Here is a 15,915-nt window from a genome sequence, read left to right on the forward strand (position 1 = left end):
TCACCGCAGCTTGGATCAGGCATAACAACAGTTACTGTACCCTAGGCTCATCCCAGGCAGAGTGCATGGTCCCAGCCCCACCACTGCCATGCGGGAGGGCTGGCAGGCACTGGGTACCCACCTTCCCTCCCTCTCTTGCCTCTAGCAAACTACTCCCCCTTGCTTTTCTCCCAGCAGGGATGCCCATCTCTGTATCTCCTTCTTTCTTCTTTCACTCCCTCCTACTGTACCACAGAGCTGAAGAGGGGAACACCCCATCTTTTGACATTGCTGCTGTCCATGATGTTGGTCCCAGACAAGCTCTTTGGGTGCTAGAAGGTGAGGTAATGCTTCCAGAGACTGCTGGCCTGGGAGATTCATCATTGACATCTGAATTTGGTGCCCAGTGGGGCAAGAACTGCTAGTGCTAGACCAGAGAGGCATCAGCCCTGAGAGATAGGGTTACCTCTGCCTTCACCAAGATGTTGTCCCTTGGGCTGGAAGAGCAGTGTAGGATCAGAACCACAGTGAGGACCTGCAGAGATAGAGTTCTGGGTGCTGCTGTCATCTCAATGCAAAAATCATGATCCCTCCAGCAAAAGGGATTCTTCTAGGTTGCTGCTTGTCACTCCTGGAGCAATAAAGTAGGAGAGGGAAAGGGGCAGTAGGTTTGGGTTCCTCCTCTGATGACTGGCAGGCTGGGACCACAGTGGGGGCCAGCTGGAGGGAGGGGAACCAAGTGGGGATGGAGTGTTTGAAGCCTCGTTATCCATGTCTGTGTTGGCAAAGCTGACAGAACAGTCTGGGCTGGGTGTATCCAGACAGAGGATGGTGAGGGCAAAGAGGGCAGATCAGAGGAAAAATTAGAAAGACAAACATTTACATTTGGGATCAGCACACACCTCTCCCTCCGGGCCCCCGGCAGCCCCTGAAATTCCTTCCACTTGTGCAGGCCAGCTTTTCTGAGAGTGGAGTGCTAGTGACATGCTTGCCTGTGAATTATGGCCCCCAGCCCTGAACTGGGAGAAGAAGGGGGCATGCCCCCTCCTTCCAAAAACCTGATTCAATCTGCTAATAGAGGATGTTTTGTAATGGCTCCATAAAGAGTGTGTACCAGCCAGCTGTTGCCTTCCCCAGGCTCTTTTATGGGCCCCCTCCTGGCTCTGTTTTCATAATAAACATTCCACTGCTAATTTTGCAGGCAGCCCAGAATCTCCAGCTGCCCTCAGTGGGAAGAAAGTGAGACACAGTGAGACAGAGAGAGATTCCTCCCTGCACTGGCACAATGCGCACTCTCATCATCCTTACGCTCCTGGCTGTCTTGGTGATGGCTGCTACTTGCTATGGTAGGTGACCTTTTTTACTGGGCAGAGTGATAACTCCAAACCTGCAGATATCTTTTTGGTCTATTCAGATGGTTTTTATTCAGCTTTGTGTCTTCTTCCCCTTAACTTGATCTCTTGCCTGCTTTTTTTGCCCTTGTGTCAGACCGTGCTAGCCCTGCTCCAGAGCTGTCAGCTTCTGTCATTGTGATTTGTGGTCCAGGATGCTTCAGCCCCTTCCACTCTGTTCCAGCTTACCTCACAGGCTGCTCCTCTTTCTGCCCCTCTGTTATCTGGACTACAATAAGAGTTCTTATTCTTAATTCTTCCTTGTTAATGGGAAGATTTCCCTTTTTCCTTTTGTAATATCAGCCCCCTTTTCCTCAGGCACACAGTTCCATACTGATGGAATTAAGATGCTGTTTCATGCAAGAGTCAAACACATCTCACTGTGCTAGTCCATTCCCTAAGCACACATTCAGGCTTTGAAGGTAAACAAGTATCATATCCACTGTAGTGTCAGGAGCACAAAGGTGAGGAACTATGCTTGAGAATCACACACTGGAAGACCAAGCACAAGCCTTGAAGTCCTGGCTAAGACACCAGGTTATTCCATTCGGAACTAGTGAACACCCTAAACTCCTCATATAAATGCTACGTCACTCCACTGATCCCTTTCTCTTCCTTTTAAACAGGTGCCTTAAAACCTGGCTTCTGATTTCTGTGTGCATGTTATATTGATCTGTGGTGTGTGAAAGACTGTGAATCCCATCAATACAGTGTCTTACCACACTTTTTACTCTTTCTTTCCCCAGAGTCCCGTGAGAGCATGGAATCCCATGAATATCTCAGTAAGAGACTGCTTTACTATTTTCTTGAATTTGAAGTGACATCTCCAAGACCATTTCTTTGTACTTTACTGTGGAGATTAAATAGGCAGAACCACTCAGCCTAGGGAAATTGAATTTACTGGGTGATGGAGTTGCAGGATGAATAGGAAGAGAGTTAAAAAAAGACTTCACGTGTTTGGGCACAAGTGCATACTAATTTTTTTTCGCAAAGAATATAATGAGAATTGGAAAACAAAAAATAATGAGTCATGAAGTTAGATCCCTGCTGCATTGCACCTTGGAAGAAGCAGGTGGGATGTGTGGGCAGGAGGGATCCTTGGTCTAGAAAAGAGAGTTAATGTCACAGGAGAAGCATGAAAGGGTGGAGAGTCTCACCATGGAACAAGCAATATCCTGGAGAGGTTAGAGAACAGATGGTTTGAATCTTAAAAGAAATTAGACCATCTGGGAGAAGGACTTCACAAAACAGCTGGTCAGAAGCACAAAGGCATATGTGGGAGCCAATGCCAAAGACATCCACAGACTCCAGAACTCTGCAATAGGACTGTGATATTTCTCAAAAAGGACAGAAGGGACCTTCGGGCACCTCAGTCCAAAACTGCCACACAGACTGCTCAGTGACTGCCTGACCTTGGAGGCAGATAGACTGACTCAGGCCCTTCCTGTTTTTACCTGTAATTTCATGATTCTACTAATTCTACTGAGCGTGCCCAGACCTCCCATGGTCTGCACAGCTTGACACCTACCTCTTGGCCAATTTCCACTCATTCAGAGGGGCTGTGGCAGGAAAATCACAGTAGCTTTACCCCGGCTGGCTTGAGTAACAGCAGAACTAGAGCAGCATGTGCACTTCCATACAGGCTGCACAAGCCAGAGGGAGAACCTGTGCATGAACCAGTGGGGTGGACAGCAGGGAATATTAAAAGGTCCTGGGTCTCACTGTGCCTGGGAAGGTGGACAAGGAAGCTTTTATAAATGTGGAAGCTAGCTTTTGTTGAAATCTGGCCTTGAAAAAGTGTCTATCTACTCTGAACAACTCCTTGCTTTCTCAGATCCCTTCATCAACAGGCGAAGGGCCCATGACTTCATACAAGCTGACACGAGACTAGAAGCCATCTCTCAGGAGAGGTATGTTATGGCCTCAGGACACTGAGGATGGGAGGGGGGGAGAGGTCTCTCTTTGCCAAGCACAGGCTGGTACCAGGGGAGGAAGCCATGGTGACTTCTGAGAAGCCTCAACCCCTCTCTCAGTGAGGTGCCTGTGAAGTCCCCAACCCTGGGAGAAGCCAGAACTCAGATAGCAGAGAGCGAGTCCTTGCGTTTGAGGACATGTCATGTGCTGGGAGCACTTTGCTTAATTTTTCTGAAGAAAGTACCAACAGAAGGAGGGGGAATCAGTGTGGGATGGCCAGAAAGGAAGCTCAGTTTGAGATCTTGTTCTAGTCCTCAGCTCTCATGCAGAATTTACATGACATTTTCTAAATCACAGGGCCATCTGGGGGCCTCCTTGCCTCATCTATAAAAAGCAGATATAGGCAGTTTCATGCCTCATGTAGGGCTTGTGAAAATAAAGGCTGAAGCACAGAAATCACCTCCTAGCAAGGCAAACCTTCTCCACAGTACCAGGTGGCCCCTTTGCAGGATGTTTCAGGTCTTTGTTCCATGCATGGCTTTGGGGAAGAGTAGAAGAGCTGAAGGCAGCAGGCTGGGGGTGTTGCGGAGGGAGGACTCTTCCTTAGGCTGAGGCAGGAGCCATCCCCCTCTCCCCACCACCCTACTTAGCCCTGAAATAAAAGGTTACCTGGGGAGAGAAAATGCTCCTGTTGTAGTCACATCACTCTCCTTGGTGCGGTGAACACAGAAGCTGGTATGCTAACATCTTGGTAGCTGGATGATGAAATCTAGTGATGGACCCTTAATCCTGGTGGGGATTGTGGGGCAGGAAAGGGCTGTGGACAGATATTTAAAACGGCAGCACTTACCACTCATCTCTCCTACTTTTGCAGGATCAGGGAGCGTAATAAGGCACCCCAGGAACGTCAGAGGGAGATTTGTGAGGACTACTACCCCTGCGAACACTATGCTTTTCGCCATGGCTATGCTGCTGCTTACAGGAACTATTTTGGGAGAAGGAGAAATAAGTAAAGGATGACCTGTCCCCACTCTGGGGCCTGGAGCCCAGGATATCCTCCCCAAAAATGCAATGGCTCTGAAATGTATTCAGTTGCTTGTGTCCTTGTATGTTATCCTGCCTGCTGCTTCTCTCCCATGTAGCCACGGATTCCTACACTGTGTTAATTAGTGCTGAGCTGATGTAGCAGAGATCAGAGAGAGTTCAGGATGTGGGTGTTTACTACACAATAAATTGCTGGTTTGATACTATCTTCTCATGAGTCACAGTATTTTGGGGGTGTGTGCAATTTTCCACGAAGAAGATGAGTTTGTTTATCATAGAATCTGGTGCAGATTACGGAAAAAAGTCACTACCTTGCAATCACATGAGTTTGAAAGGACCTACAATGTTTTTGTTGAGGGTCTACAAGTGGCTTCTTTTAGATGTCACTGGCAAATTTCAGTTCCTAGTCTTAAGAAGTCTTAAAATGGTGCGGTGTTCAGAAAGCAGGGTGAGATGCACTTTTTGAAAACAAAATCTCTAGCATCTTTCCTCAGTTGGGGAAACAACATTCAGAAGGTGCCTGTTTAACCTTAAAAACAAAGTTAGGGCAAGAGTTAGTGACAGAAACAGCCTGTAAATTGCATCTTGTCTATCCAGCTACCCTCAGGTCCTGATATAGTGTGCTCCTTTAAGTGTGATCCATTTTACTCATATTTCCTTTTGGAATCCCATTCCATGCCCTTACTTCCACTTGGAATGATTCTGGTAGTGCTAGAAAGCTGCAGAAACAAAAGCTGAAAAGGAGCTTCAGGTGGTAAATAAAAAAATAAAAGAAACCCAGCATTTGTGTTTAAGTCCAACTTTGTTTACCTAGAACAATTTTATTTTACTGTTCATAACTCATTCAAAATCAAGATGTGGCCTGACCCTGTGCACAGGTTGCTGAGGACCTCCCGGCCCACTGAGGAGTGAGCGTGACCGCTGTCAGGTTGTCACCAGCACTGGCACCAGGGCACCTTGCAGTCCCCAGGCCAAGAAGCACCAGTGCTGACATGCCCAAGAATTCAATACTGCTCCAGGCTGGTCATCAGCCACAGCAGCTCAGAAACTCCTTGGTGTGGGGTGTGCAGGAGACATAATGTCCCCTATATCAGCTCAGCACAGCTGGTTTCAATATTCACATCTCCAGGCTTCCACAGGCACCTGCAAATTATAGAAGTGGGAAAGATTCATGGCACACTATCAAAGGCTATGAGGTATAAAGTATCAAATTGTTTACTATTCTGTGAAATTAAGTCTAGAGGCAAATCTACCTGCCACATTAGAAACACACATCTTCTTGCAAAATATGCTTCAAGTCTTTGCCAGCTTTGAAGGTGCACTTCTGGAAAGAAATGCGATTTATTTACTGAAAACATGTCTGATAGAAAACTCCACCCTGACAGTTGCAAAAGTTTTGTCCAAAGCAAAAAGTGAGAGATAAATGAGTTTAAGGAAAAAAAGCCATATGGATTAGGTATATTTGCACCCACACTTGGTCTGCATGTTCCCAAGTAGGTGAATCTTATGCTTACAAACCAGGGCAAAACTTTCACACCTTAAAGTCAACAAGCCTTCAGTGTCTGGGTTTGACTTAACACTGTGACACTACCAAAATGAAAGGCACAGGGCTAGTGCTGTCTGAGTCTGTGCCCAGAAATATCTGGCGATTCGAACCTCCGGTTTACCAGTATAAATATTGAATAATACCGGAGATTTCTGTGGGATTTTGTTAGTGTAAGCAATAATGAAACATGTTTAAGAGGCTACATGCTGGTTAGAAAGCTTGGGAAAAATTGGAAAGAGAAGTAAAGCTGTTTGGATTACAAGAATTGTATATTTATATTCTTTCAAGTTTTCTTTTGGAAGCACAACTTTCCTAGAATACCTATTATTTTTAGATATTTATTTATTTTTAAACTGTTGCTCTTTAAGATACTTTTGCTGGAAGTTGTTAGTATATATATTCAGTCTTTCCTGGACTGTAGAAGAGATAAACTTTTTTTTTTTTTTTTTTTTTTTTAAATCTTGAAATTTCTCTAAGCTAAAAGACAGTGTTTCTAGGGTTTGGCACAATCCCTAATGGCTCTGACTGCCCTTGGGAGCCTTTTAGGCTGTAATTCTGTAACCCTTGGATGTCTCCCCCACATACAGGACTGAGGAGGACTGGATGTGAGGTGGAGGAAAATGTGATCCATGTGCTGTGTTTAGGACATGGCTTTGGAAACTTGGCTGGTGGGTTTGGGGAGTATGGGGTTATTGGTAGACAGGCTGTAGACGAGCCCATTCAGGGCTCTTGACATACCAGGCAACCACAGCCACTCAAGTCCTGAAGAATCAAACACTTTTGGAGTCTCAAGGTTTATTTGATTTTTAGACAAGAGAAGACAAACTAATAGCCTCCATACTAGGAAGATTTCCAGGAAGAAAGAAGAAAGACCCTCCCCTAAACTACCTACCAAAGACATCAACAGTATAAAAACCTCAGCTCTCCAAAGTGGTTTGATGAAACTGTCTGAAGCGAAAATCTGCTATGTGTTTGCCCTATGCAAACTGTTTTGTGGGTTTCTTTACCTTCAGGGGAATGGCTCAGTGTGGGGTAGGGGAAAAGGGTCACCATTCAGTTCAGTGTCATTTGATTTTCCACATGAGAGAGCTCCACTACACAAAAGGAGCTGCTTTACTTCAGGGTGTGCTGGTCTCTCCCCTGGCTTTCCGGCAAGAAGATGAATGACTTTCATGTTTATAATAAAACTGATTTTTTTATCCAGTTGTTTTTCTTCAACAGTCCCATTCAAAACCTCAGATAAAATCTTCTGGAAATGCCACAAGTCCTCAGAGGGATGTCAAATGGCTGCCAGGACCCTATATCTCCTGGCTCAAAGGACGGCTTTGTTTTGGAGCTCAGACACAGGAACACAAGCCAGAGCCCTGATCTCTCCAGGCAATCACAGGATATAAACTGCTGCCCAAAAGCAAGCTCGGAGAACTTCAGTAACCTCCAGAAAAGCTCTGAGGTTTGGGAGACTAGCGCAGCCAAAGAAGACATGAGGAGTCTGCTGGCCCCACTGATCGTGACTCTGGCCCTGGCAGCGCTCTGCTGTTGTGAGAAAGGTAAGGGGATGTCTTCCCAGGAAGGCTCCCAGGAGCGCTGCTCAACCCTGCAGCTTGCCTCCAGCCTCCCTGTGGTTTGGGAGAGACGCACAGCTTTGGGGGGAGGAGGTGCACCGCTGGTCATCGCACAACTTCAGATCTCTGTCCCAGAGAGAGAATCATGGATGAGAGAGTGCTTGGGGATAGAGCGCCTCATCTCTTGCACTTAGCATTTAGGTGAACTGGCAAATTTATGCTGGATGCTCACTTTTGAGTAAGAGGGTTGAGCTGCAAGCAGAGTTGTGTCGACCACAGGGAGAGGGATTTTGTACCTATCAGACCTGGAATGCTGTAGGATCACAGAGATAGGCACAGAGGCAAGCCTAGACCTGCTGAGAAATGTGGGATGTGGAGAACTTCTGGAGGGAAAAAAAAAAAAGTTGATTGTTAAAAAAGAAGAGAGTTGTCTCATTAAAACCAGAGCACATCACATTTGAAAGTGATTTAGCCGTGGTGACTTTATGATCAAGAGACAGTAATGTAGTGGCAGCTCTATAGTTGATGGAGAGGGAAGGGGCGAAAGATCAGAAGAACAAGTGTTTTCCCTTTACAGCAGGAAAAAAGAAGCTGAGCAGGAGAGGGCGTTGTATTTTCTTGTATTATCTCATTCAGAGTTAAATTTCATTCAGTCCTTGGCATCAGATGTCATGATTAAATACTGGCAAATTTATTTGATCTGTCAGTGTCTCTCTCACTTTTTCACTCTTGAGTATATATCTGCTTTTTTTTAGTTATTATTATTATTCCAGATTGCTTAATGGCCTTGGAGTAACTTCTAATTTTTTTCTTTAAATCCAAGGAACGTGTACATAGCTTCAAAATAGAACTACACACAACCCTTTTCACAAAAAGTTTTTGTTTAAGCACAGGTGGTTTTTTTTTTTTTTTTTGGTCTCTAGAGTCCCCTATCTGCCCATAAATACACAAATGCCAAATACCTGGTGACTTGGGTGGAACTGACATTGTTGAGGAAAAATATGGTGAAACAGTGGAAGAAAAAAATTTTGAGATAGGGTGGTGTGGGAGAGCCAAGATTAGGAGACCTACCATTTCTCTTAGAGGATGCTTTCCTTGCGTGTTTGCAGGGAGCATTAAGGATGAAGGATTAAGATTAGGACTGAACATAGAAATACGGTGTGTAAATTCCTCTTGGGAGGGTTGGTGAGCTGGGTACCTCAACCCTGAGTCGTAAAGCTGTGAGGGTAGAGTCGTTCCTGATTTTTGGCCGTATTTCCCTTCCCTATCAATAGTTTGTGGTTTCTACCTAGAGTTAAGGAAACCTCTCTTTCCAAAGGTAGAGGAGATGCTCAGCTATCTTCAGGTTCTCTCCAAATTTGAGGTTTTGCTCAAATGGTCACCTAGCTCTAGATGTCCCTGCTCCTAGCAAAGGTGGGGAGGGAGAAGGAGGAAGGTCTTCCTCCAACTTCCACAGTGGTTATATGGTTATTATGTCATTTAATCTGGCTCAGAGGAAGTTGAAATTAAACAGATCCAGGCATAATGGGTGAATTTTGCCATGGTGAAGAAGTCTATCCCTAAAAGGTGGGTGTTAATAAAACCCTTTTTTGGGAGGAATGGACTTTCTGGGAAAGGGGGAGAGTTGGATCCACCCCGTAGGCAGAGGTTTTCAGTTAGAGTGGAGCAGAGGAGGAGGACTCACAAGCAAACTCCTCACTGTCTATCTGTCTTCCAGATCCCAAAGACCCCTCAGGATCTCCCAGCACTGCCAGTGAGTATGTTGTTGTGACTGATGCTCAGCTCCATTCTCCTGCATCTACTTCCCTTCTTCCCTTCGATAGGTTCAAGGGATGAACAAGAACAGTGCTGAGTCCCTCTACCTGCTCCCTTTTTGCTCCCTCAGCACTGCAGTCCCTGAGGTGCAGGAGCACCTGCAGCAAACACAGGGGCTGCTTTTCACAGCCGTGGGGGCAGGAGACACCAGGGAGGTCAGCCTCCCTGCACCAGCAGCCTAGCATCGCTCCAGGTATCCTAGTGCCATAGCCTGCATCTCCACAACCCTTGAGCAGCCCCCAGACAAGACGTGAGTCCTACAGGTTGTTAGCAGCTGCATGCATCTGCCCTCTGTGAAACAGGGTGATGTGAGTGGAGCAACATGGCCAGTCTCCCAGCTTCCCTGAGCTGGTCTCAGAGACATATCCAAAGTGACTGCTGCATCCCCAGGCTGTTAAGAGAGCAGAACCTGCGCCAGGGCCTCCAGGCACTGGTCTTTCAGGTCTGCTGATCTGGTGTGCAGGATCACAGAGCAGAAAGACTGCAACAGACTGTGACATCACTGCAAATCCCACAATCTGGAGCACCTGGAAACCAGCACCTTCCTTGGCTGCTCCTGAGGGCTGCAGTCTCTCCTCTGTCAGGTTGCCTGGGACGTGGGGATTTGCACACCTTGGGATGTCCACAGCTTTTGCAGCAAGCTGATCCTGGCAAAAGTCTGTATGGAAAATGCCCCATTCTTCCCTGTCTCTCCTTTCTCACACCTTAAAGGATAACATTGCTGCTGGGAAGCGTGAAATCTGGTATTTCTCCAGTGAGCCAACACAAACACAGATTGGGAAAGAGAGAAAAAAAAAATGCAAAGAGTGTTCAGGGAAAGGTGGTGATTTCTGGCAGCTCATTAACTGGCATTTTCTGTGTAGTCAGTATTTTGATCCAGACTAAACCCCAGCTTGCCAGAGAGGGGGCATCTCTCACCTGCCAAACAGAAACACAATCAAACGCCCCACGATAATGAGGAAAGGGCACATACGCCACCATCTCCCCACAGACAGAGGTCTTAGAAACTGTGTTCCCCCAGTGACAGTGACAGTTTGCCAGTTTCTCTGCTGAAATATGTATTGGTGTGCAGCTCCCTGTGTTGCTGGTGTGCCGGCACCCATGCTGTGCTGTGCTGGTGTGGGTCCGTCCCATGGAGCGAGGCTGGGCTGTGCTGTGCTGTGCTGTGCTGAGCCCTGGCTGGGATTGAGGGGCAAAGTGCCTCTACCTGCTGCTTGTGGGGTGCTCCACAGCACACCGGTGTTTGCACAAATAAGCAACTGTGCTGACACGGTGTGTTAGTGGAGACCAGGGGCTACTACTGTCACGGCAGAAAGAGCTCTCATGTTCTCCAAGTGCCTGAACACCAGGATCTTTGCACCTACTGGGTGTATGTCTCGCTGGGTGATGGTTTACTCTCATTATTTTATACCCTTCACCTTTCATGGAACTCTGCATGTGTGAGCATTGGTATTTCCATGTGCCGCCTATTGCTTATGGTTCTTTAGAGGCATTTTAAGGCCTGGTGGCTGGTATCTTACATCACTCCCAGTCTGAGTCAAAATATAGAAAGAAAACCAAGACTGTGAAGTTAAGCGGGCCAGCAAGAGAGGGTGCCGTCCACTTAATTTCCTCCTTATTTGTATTTTCTGCTGTCATGACTTTGCCTTCTGCACATTTGCTGTGGACTCAGATCATGCTGTGTGATAAGGGAATAGAGTTTATGACAGAAAAGGCCCTTGCTCCATGTAGGTGTGCAGGTTGGAGTGAGGAAGGAGGCCAGCTCTTGGGCTTTGCATGGACAGTGGGGTGGGGAGAGATGGATGGGCAATTAGGATGGGCCATGACAGTCATCTGCGTGCGAAGACAGTAGACTGTCCTTTTTCAGAGGTTAGACTGGTCTATGTTTTGCATAGACCATGGCCCTGCATCTCTAACCTGCTTTGTTCTCTCTTGGTAGGCATCAAGATTAAAAAGGAAGTTGCCAATGCCTTTGTGAAGAGGCAGAAGAGATCCAGCCTGTATGAACGGTAATAACTCAGGAGTCAGGCTGAGAGCTGGACTCTGGACCTGTTCTGAAGAGGGGGTGGGAAGGCAACAGGACATGACAATGCATTAATTTATTGTACATTTATGTTATTACCTTCATGTGTAGAAGCAAAAAGGTTGTAAGAGGCACTCATTGATAGATAAATGTTTCTTTTTTTGTCATAAATATCCTTTTGTGAGCTCATAGCTGGACTCTGTTATTCCTCCCAGGAAGACAGTACTAGCTCTCTGGGCTAGCCATGGGGACAGGAGGGTACAAGTTAGAAGCTGCTCTAACCTGCAGGGTCAACAGAGCCGATACCCACAATAATGAGTATCACAGAGCCTTGGTCATTGCCTCTGGCTCCCTACAAAGGAAGCACAGCTCTGTTGTAGGGATGAGGCTAGATCGGATTGGCTGTTCTTTCTGAAGCTGTAGAACCTAAATCTATTTGTGCAGAAATCCTAGGCATGAAGATTTGGAAAAATCCTAGCTATAAACATTTGGAGAAATTTGAGGTCATCTGAGAACGTTATTAATGTATTTCCTGGAAGAGTTTGTTAAGCCATTGTCTCATGTAGGCCTGTGGCGAAAAGAATTTTTATTCAATCTGTCTTTGGACTAGAAGGATAATGTTGGTTTTAGATAATAGAAGATTGGGAGGCACCATCTGTAGAAAAGAGGATCCAGATCATTGTAGCAGAGGAACTGGCTGATGTTGAAAGCTGCAGTGATTAAAACCAAGATGAAATTCAGAAGTAGCAACTGTACTGACTACCTCCTCACAGGTGGTGCATCGTAAAAGTAGCTTCTGCTGTAAGCATTAATCGGTAAGGACTGAGGCAGACAGACAGCTCAGTGTATTATTTGATCATGAGGTAAGGTTAGTCTGGAAATATGGATGCAACACATGGAATTCAAGGGTGCTGCAGGGTTTTTCCAATACAGAAATAAAGAAATTCGTGATATACTGGTGGGACTTCTCCTGTAGCAGGAAAGATTAACCAAACCTGGAACAGGAGTTGAGAAGTGCCTCCAGAGTGTGTAGCTGAGACTAGAAGATTCGGCTTGCTTAGCCTGGCAAAACAAAAGCTGTGTGGGAGTAGTACTGCTGTCAACAGCAGAAGTGAGGATGATGAGAGGAAACTCCTTAAGCTAAAGGAAAATAGTGGCAAGTGGGAAAGTGAGCAGAAACTGGGAGCAAATAAAGGTAAGCAGGAGATGATTAAATAAAAAATAAAATAAATAACAACAACAGATTCCTGGGTAGTTGGGGAATAGTGTTGGAGACAAAAAAAAACCCCACTAACTGCTTCTGTGGTCTCCTTTGCTGATAAAACCTCAAGAGCAATTGCTTTAAGTTGGCACCAATTCCAACTTTTTCCAGCATTAATTAAGTAGTCCATCCCTGTGTAAGTAGGTGTTTAACTCACCATGAGAAGTCTCTCATTGGGGCACCCTGGGGAATCACTCTTCTTGTGTTAGTATCATGGGTGTGAAACCTCTCCAACTGCATGTCTGAATCTGCAGAATGGCGTCTCTCTCTTTGTCCACTCCAGGTACTTTGAGTATTACAAAAATCCAATGGAGCAGATGCATGAGCGTTGTGAAAACTACCCTCCCTGTGACTATCTCTCTGACCAAATAGGATTTTCCATGGCCTACAACCGTTTCTTTGGGAGATACTAAGGATGGGACAGTCACTTCATTCATTTTGCTTGGGACCATTCTGACCCCCCCAGGAGAAAGAAGGTTGTGGGTGGGAAGGAGGGAAGAAAAACATCTAGACTGGGGTCTTCCTCAGAACACCAAGGCAATAATTATACCACTTGCTGAGTTTGCATCAGCTTTCTTCCTTTCTCTTCAGTTGTCTTTTGTGGTATTTTGAGCTTCACCAGAAATGGTTGAGAAGACTTTGTCTTACCTCCTTCCATTTGAATCCCCAGGACACAACAGGTGAAAAAGTTGTGATTCCTATCAAGAAAATCAATGTATATCTTAGAAACGTAACAAGAGGTTTTGTCGTCTTCTGCAAAATGCATGAAGATTATGGAAGGCAAATGTCACAACATGTGTAAGTGTGATGGATCTGATCCTGGGATACTCACTGGGAAGAAGGCAGAATGGCTGCCTCCTGGTACAATGACTAGGAAAGTTGAGTGTTTTGAGGTTAGAGTAGTCACCCTAAATATGTGCTAATGTAGGATCATTTTGCAAGGATAGAGTGTGGAACTGCTGTTACGTAGCCAGAAATCAGTTTCGGGTACACTGTTCTGTCACAAAACTTGCCTGTATAGCAACAAGATAAATCCCGAAAGGTGTGTTAGAGGAGTCCTTTTAGATGAACCCTTCCATTTGTATGCTGGATTCAATGACTGTCTGTAAAAAGTAACTTGGAAATCTCTTGCTATTTTTGTTGCAGTTGGTTTCTGGTGAAACTGAATATACCCAAGCAGAAGAAAAAAATAACCTGTTCCTCTCTGATGCTTTAGTATTTACGCTTGAAACTAAAAGTGTCTAAACAGCTCCAAAAAAGCAAGCAAGCAAACAAAAAGCAATAAACTTTATGAACTAAATAAAAAGAAAATTGGTTCAAGGATGGATTGAAGTTGGGTCAGCATTTGGTTTATTCAAGGCAGCTTGTATCTCTCTCTTAGGTAGATATATAAAAAGTGTGTGTATTTATATACATATCCTCTTCCCTCTGCACTACTTCATTCTGTCCCCTTGTATGAATATTATACCTTAGCAACTTTCTGCACAGCCTCCCTTGATGTTATGTGTCAGCTTTCCTTCCCTGAGAGGTAGATGGCACATCCCATCTCAAAGGACAGGAACTGCTGACCCTCAGGAGACTGAGAAAGACCAAATCTCCCTGGTTGCATGTAAGTTGGTGCAGCCACTCCCAGCTGCTGACTGCAATAAATACTGCTTATGTAAAGCTGGTGTGCTGCTTCTCTCTGTTCCTCTGTACAACCTTTTTCTGTGGTTAGGGATGTCTAGAAGATAAACCCTGCTCCTATGAACCCTGAAGAGCGGGATCCAGGTGTGTGAGGCTTCCTTCTCCTCTTCTGTGCTCCAGTGTGAATCAGAAGTGACTGCATTGATCGTGACTACAGGTCACAATCCCAGTACACTGTGACAGTGAGGGAGAGGAGGGCCAAGCTTTCCCTGATTCACCATCTACTGAGTTCAGCATTTCTCTGAAAGACCACACCCTGAAGTAAGGACACGGGATAAGTCCACAGAGATGGCTGCCAGTGTAAGAGTGAACATCTCTAGTTTAGCAAGCTGCTGTGACTTGCACCAGCTATGCTGACCTTGGCCAAGGAGAAAGCAGTTAATAAGTACCTCTGCTTGTCTTGGTCAAACACCTGGGACTGGTTCCTCTATTGGCATGAACTGATGGGGCTTCACTGCTCACAGGAAAACTCTCCTCTGAACGCCATCTAGTAAAAATGAACAAAGTGCTCACTGAAAGCAGTGAAAATTTTGCTGGGAAAAATACTGGAGAGATTAGTGAAATCCTAATATCTGCTGTACTAACAAGTCAGGGTTTTTGTTGTCGCTGTATGGTTTTGTTTGTTAAAAGAGAAAAACAAACTTCCTGTCTATATTTGCATCTTTCTGTTAGTTTTGTATTTTTCTCTCCCTTTCGGTAAATGTTTTTTCTGAGAAGTTACACACAAAGGCCTTGATCATGTCATCTGCTGTGTCACCAGATCTCTATATGGGCTGAAGTCATTACAGCCTTTGGGGAGCTGACTGCACAAATCGTATTACAAATTTACTGCTGGAATGGAGGAGCTCTATTTTCACCTGGTCAATACAGATTTAAGTACCACTACAATTCCTCTGCTGCCATCTTATGGACATTGTATTTCTCACCACGCAATAAATCGTACACTACGTTGCTTTTGAAGCATTTGAAAGTGTAAATCCAGTGTGCTTTCTTCCTCATTCACTTCATAGTACAACATACATTAAGAGGCCAGAAGGGAAAAATAAGCAAGTGACATAATCTGCAACTGACAGTCTGGTGGGGCTGTTTATCCTGATTGCCAAGTTCCTGCTGGTGCCTGTCACAGTTTAGCTCCTTTTTATCTCTACATGAACAGGGGAGGAGATGCCTCTGAATAAATTCACAACCCCTTCTCTGGACTCCCTTTTAGCAGTCGAACTGCTTTCTGAAACACAGCCTAAGATCATAGGGCAATTCCAAGAAGGAGAAGTAGATAGGCTGTATTTATCACTTTGCATCATCCTTTGTGTCATTATCTCGTATCACCAGTGGCTGCAGATACTGTCAGCAGCATCACCTGGTGCAGATGATGACTTTGAAAGCAACCCAGTATGAGACCTTTATGTCATCTCTCACCCTATTTCAGCAATATTCAACAAATGCTGTGTCCACAGAATCCAAGCAGCTACACAAACATCTCTTTTCTCAGGGAATCACACCATGTCTGCAGGTGCCCCCCTCACCTAGCCTATCACTAGTAGGCAATGGAAATGGACTTCACTTTTCTGTAGTCAGAACGAGTCCCTGACTCCTCCTTTTGGCTCTTTTTCTGTGCAGAAATGTTATCAGAGGCCATGGGGCTTTGCAGGTGAGTAACTCACTGTCGTGCTTTAACCCTAGCCAGCAACTAAGCA

The 15,915-nt window shown here is 45.4% G+C and overlaps 2 protein-coding genes across 2 annotated transcripts; both read left to right on the forward strand.

Annotated features, from left to right (window-relative positions):
• The first annotated feature begins 1,264 nt into the window (after nucleotides 1-1,264).
• On the forward strand, nucleotides 1,265-4,297 carry MGP (matrix Gla protein). Its single transcript, XM_009493765.2, has 4 exons — nucleotides 1,265-1,325; nucleotides 2,117-2,152; nucleotides 3,205-3,280; nucleotides 4,159-4,297. Exons 1-4 carry the CDS (start codon nucleotides 1,265-1,267, stop codon nucleotides 4,295-4,297), a joined length of 312 nt encoding a protein of 103 aa, XP_009492040.1.
• Nucleotides 4,298-7,354: 3,057 nt separating this feature from the next.
• Nucleotides 7,355-12,948, forward strand: LOC104026510 (osteocalcin). The gene is made up of 4 exons (XM_009493764.2): nucleotides 7,355-7,421; nucleotides 9,154-9,189; nucleotides 11,191-11,260; nucleotides 12,819-12,948. Exons 1-4 carry the CDS (start codon nucleotides 7,355-7,357, stop codon nucleotides 12,946-12,948), a joined length of 303 nt encoding a protein of 100 aa, XP_009492039.2.
• The last annotated feature ends 2,967 nt before the right edge of the window (nucleotides 12,949-15,915 follow it).

This window comes from Pelecanus crispus, chromosome 1 (genome assembly GCF_030463565.1).
Source record: "Pelecanus crispus isolate bPelCri1 chromosome 1, bPelCri1.pri, whole genome shotgun sequence".
Lineage (NCBI taxonomy): Eukaryota > Metazoa > Chordata > Aves > Pelecaniformes > Pelecanidae > Pelecanus > Pelecanus crispus.

Excerpts from the sequence above, each read along its gene's own strand:
- LOC104026510 (XM_009493764.2), top strand. The coding sequence starts at position 7,355 with ATGAGGAGTCTGCTGGCCCCACTGATCGTGACTCTGGCCCTGGCAGCG. Across the intron at positions 7,422-9,153 it reads GCTCTGCTGTTGTGAGAAAG|ATCCCAAAGACCCCTCAGGA; the intron begins GTAAGGGGATGT and ends TCTGTCTTCCAG. Across the intron at positions 9,190-11,190 it reads AGGATCTCCCAGCACTGCCA|GCATCAAGATTAAAAAGGAA; the intron begins GTGAGTATGTTG and ends CTCTCTTGGTAG.
- MGP (XM_009493765.2), top strand. The coding sequence starts at position 1,265 with ATGCGCACTCTCATCATCCTTACGCTCCTGGCTGTCTTGGTGATGGCT. Across the intron at positions 1,326-2,116 it reads GATGGCTGCTACTTGCTATG|AGTCCCGTGAGAGCATGGAA; the intron begins GTAGGTGACCTT and ends TTCTTTCCCCAG. Across the intron at positions 2,153-3,204 it reads GGAATCCCATGAATATCTCA|ATCCCTTCATCAACAGGCGA; the intron begins GTAAGAGACTGC and ends TTGCTTTCTCAG.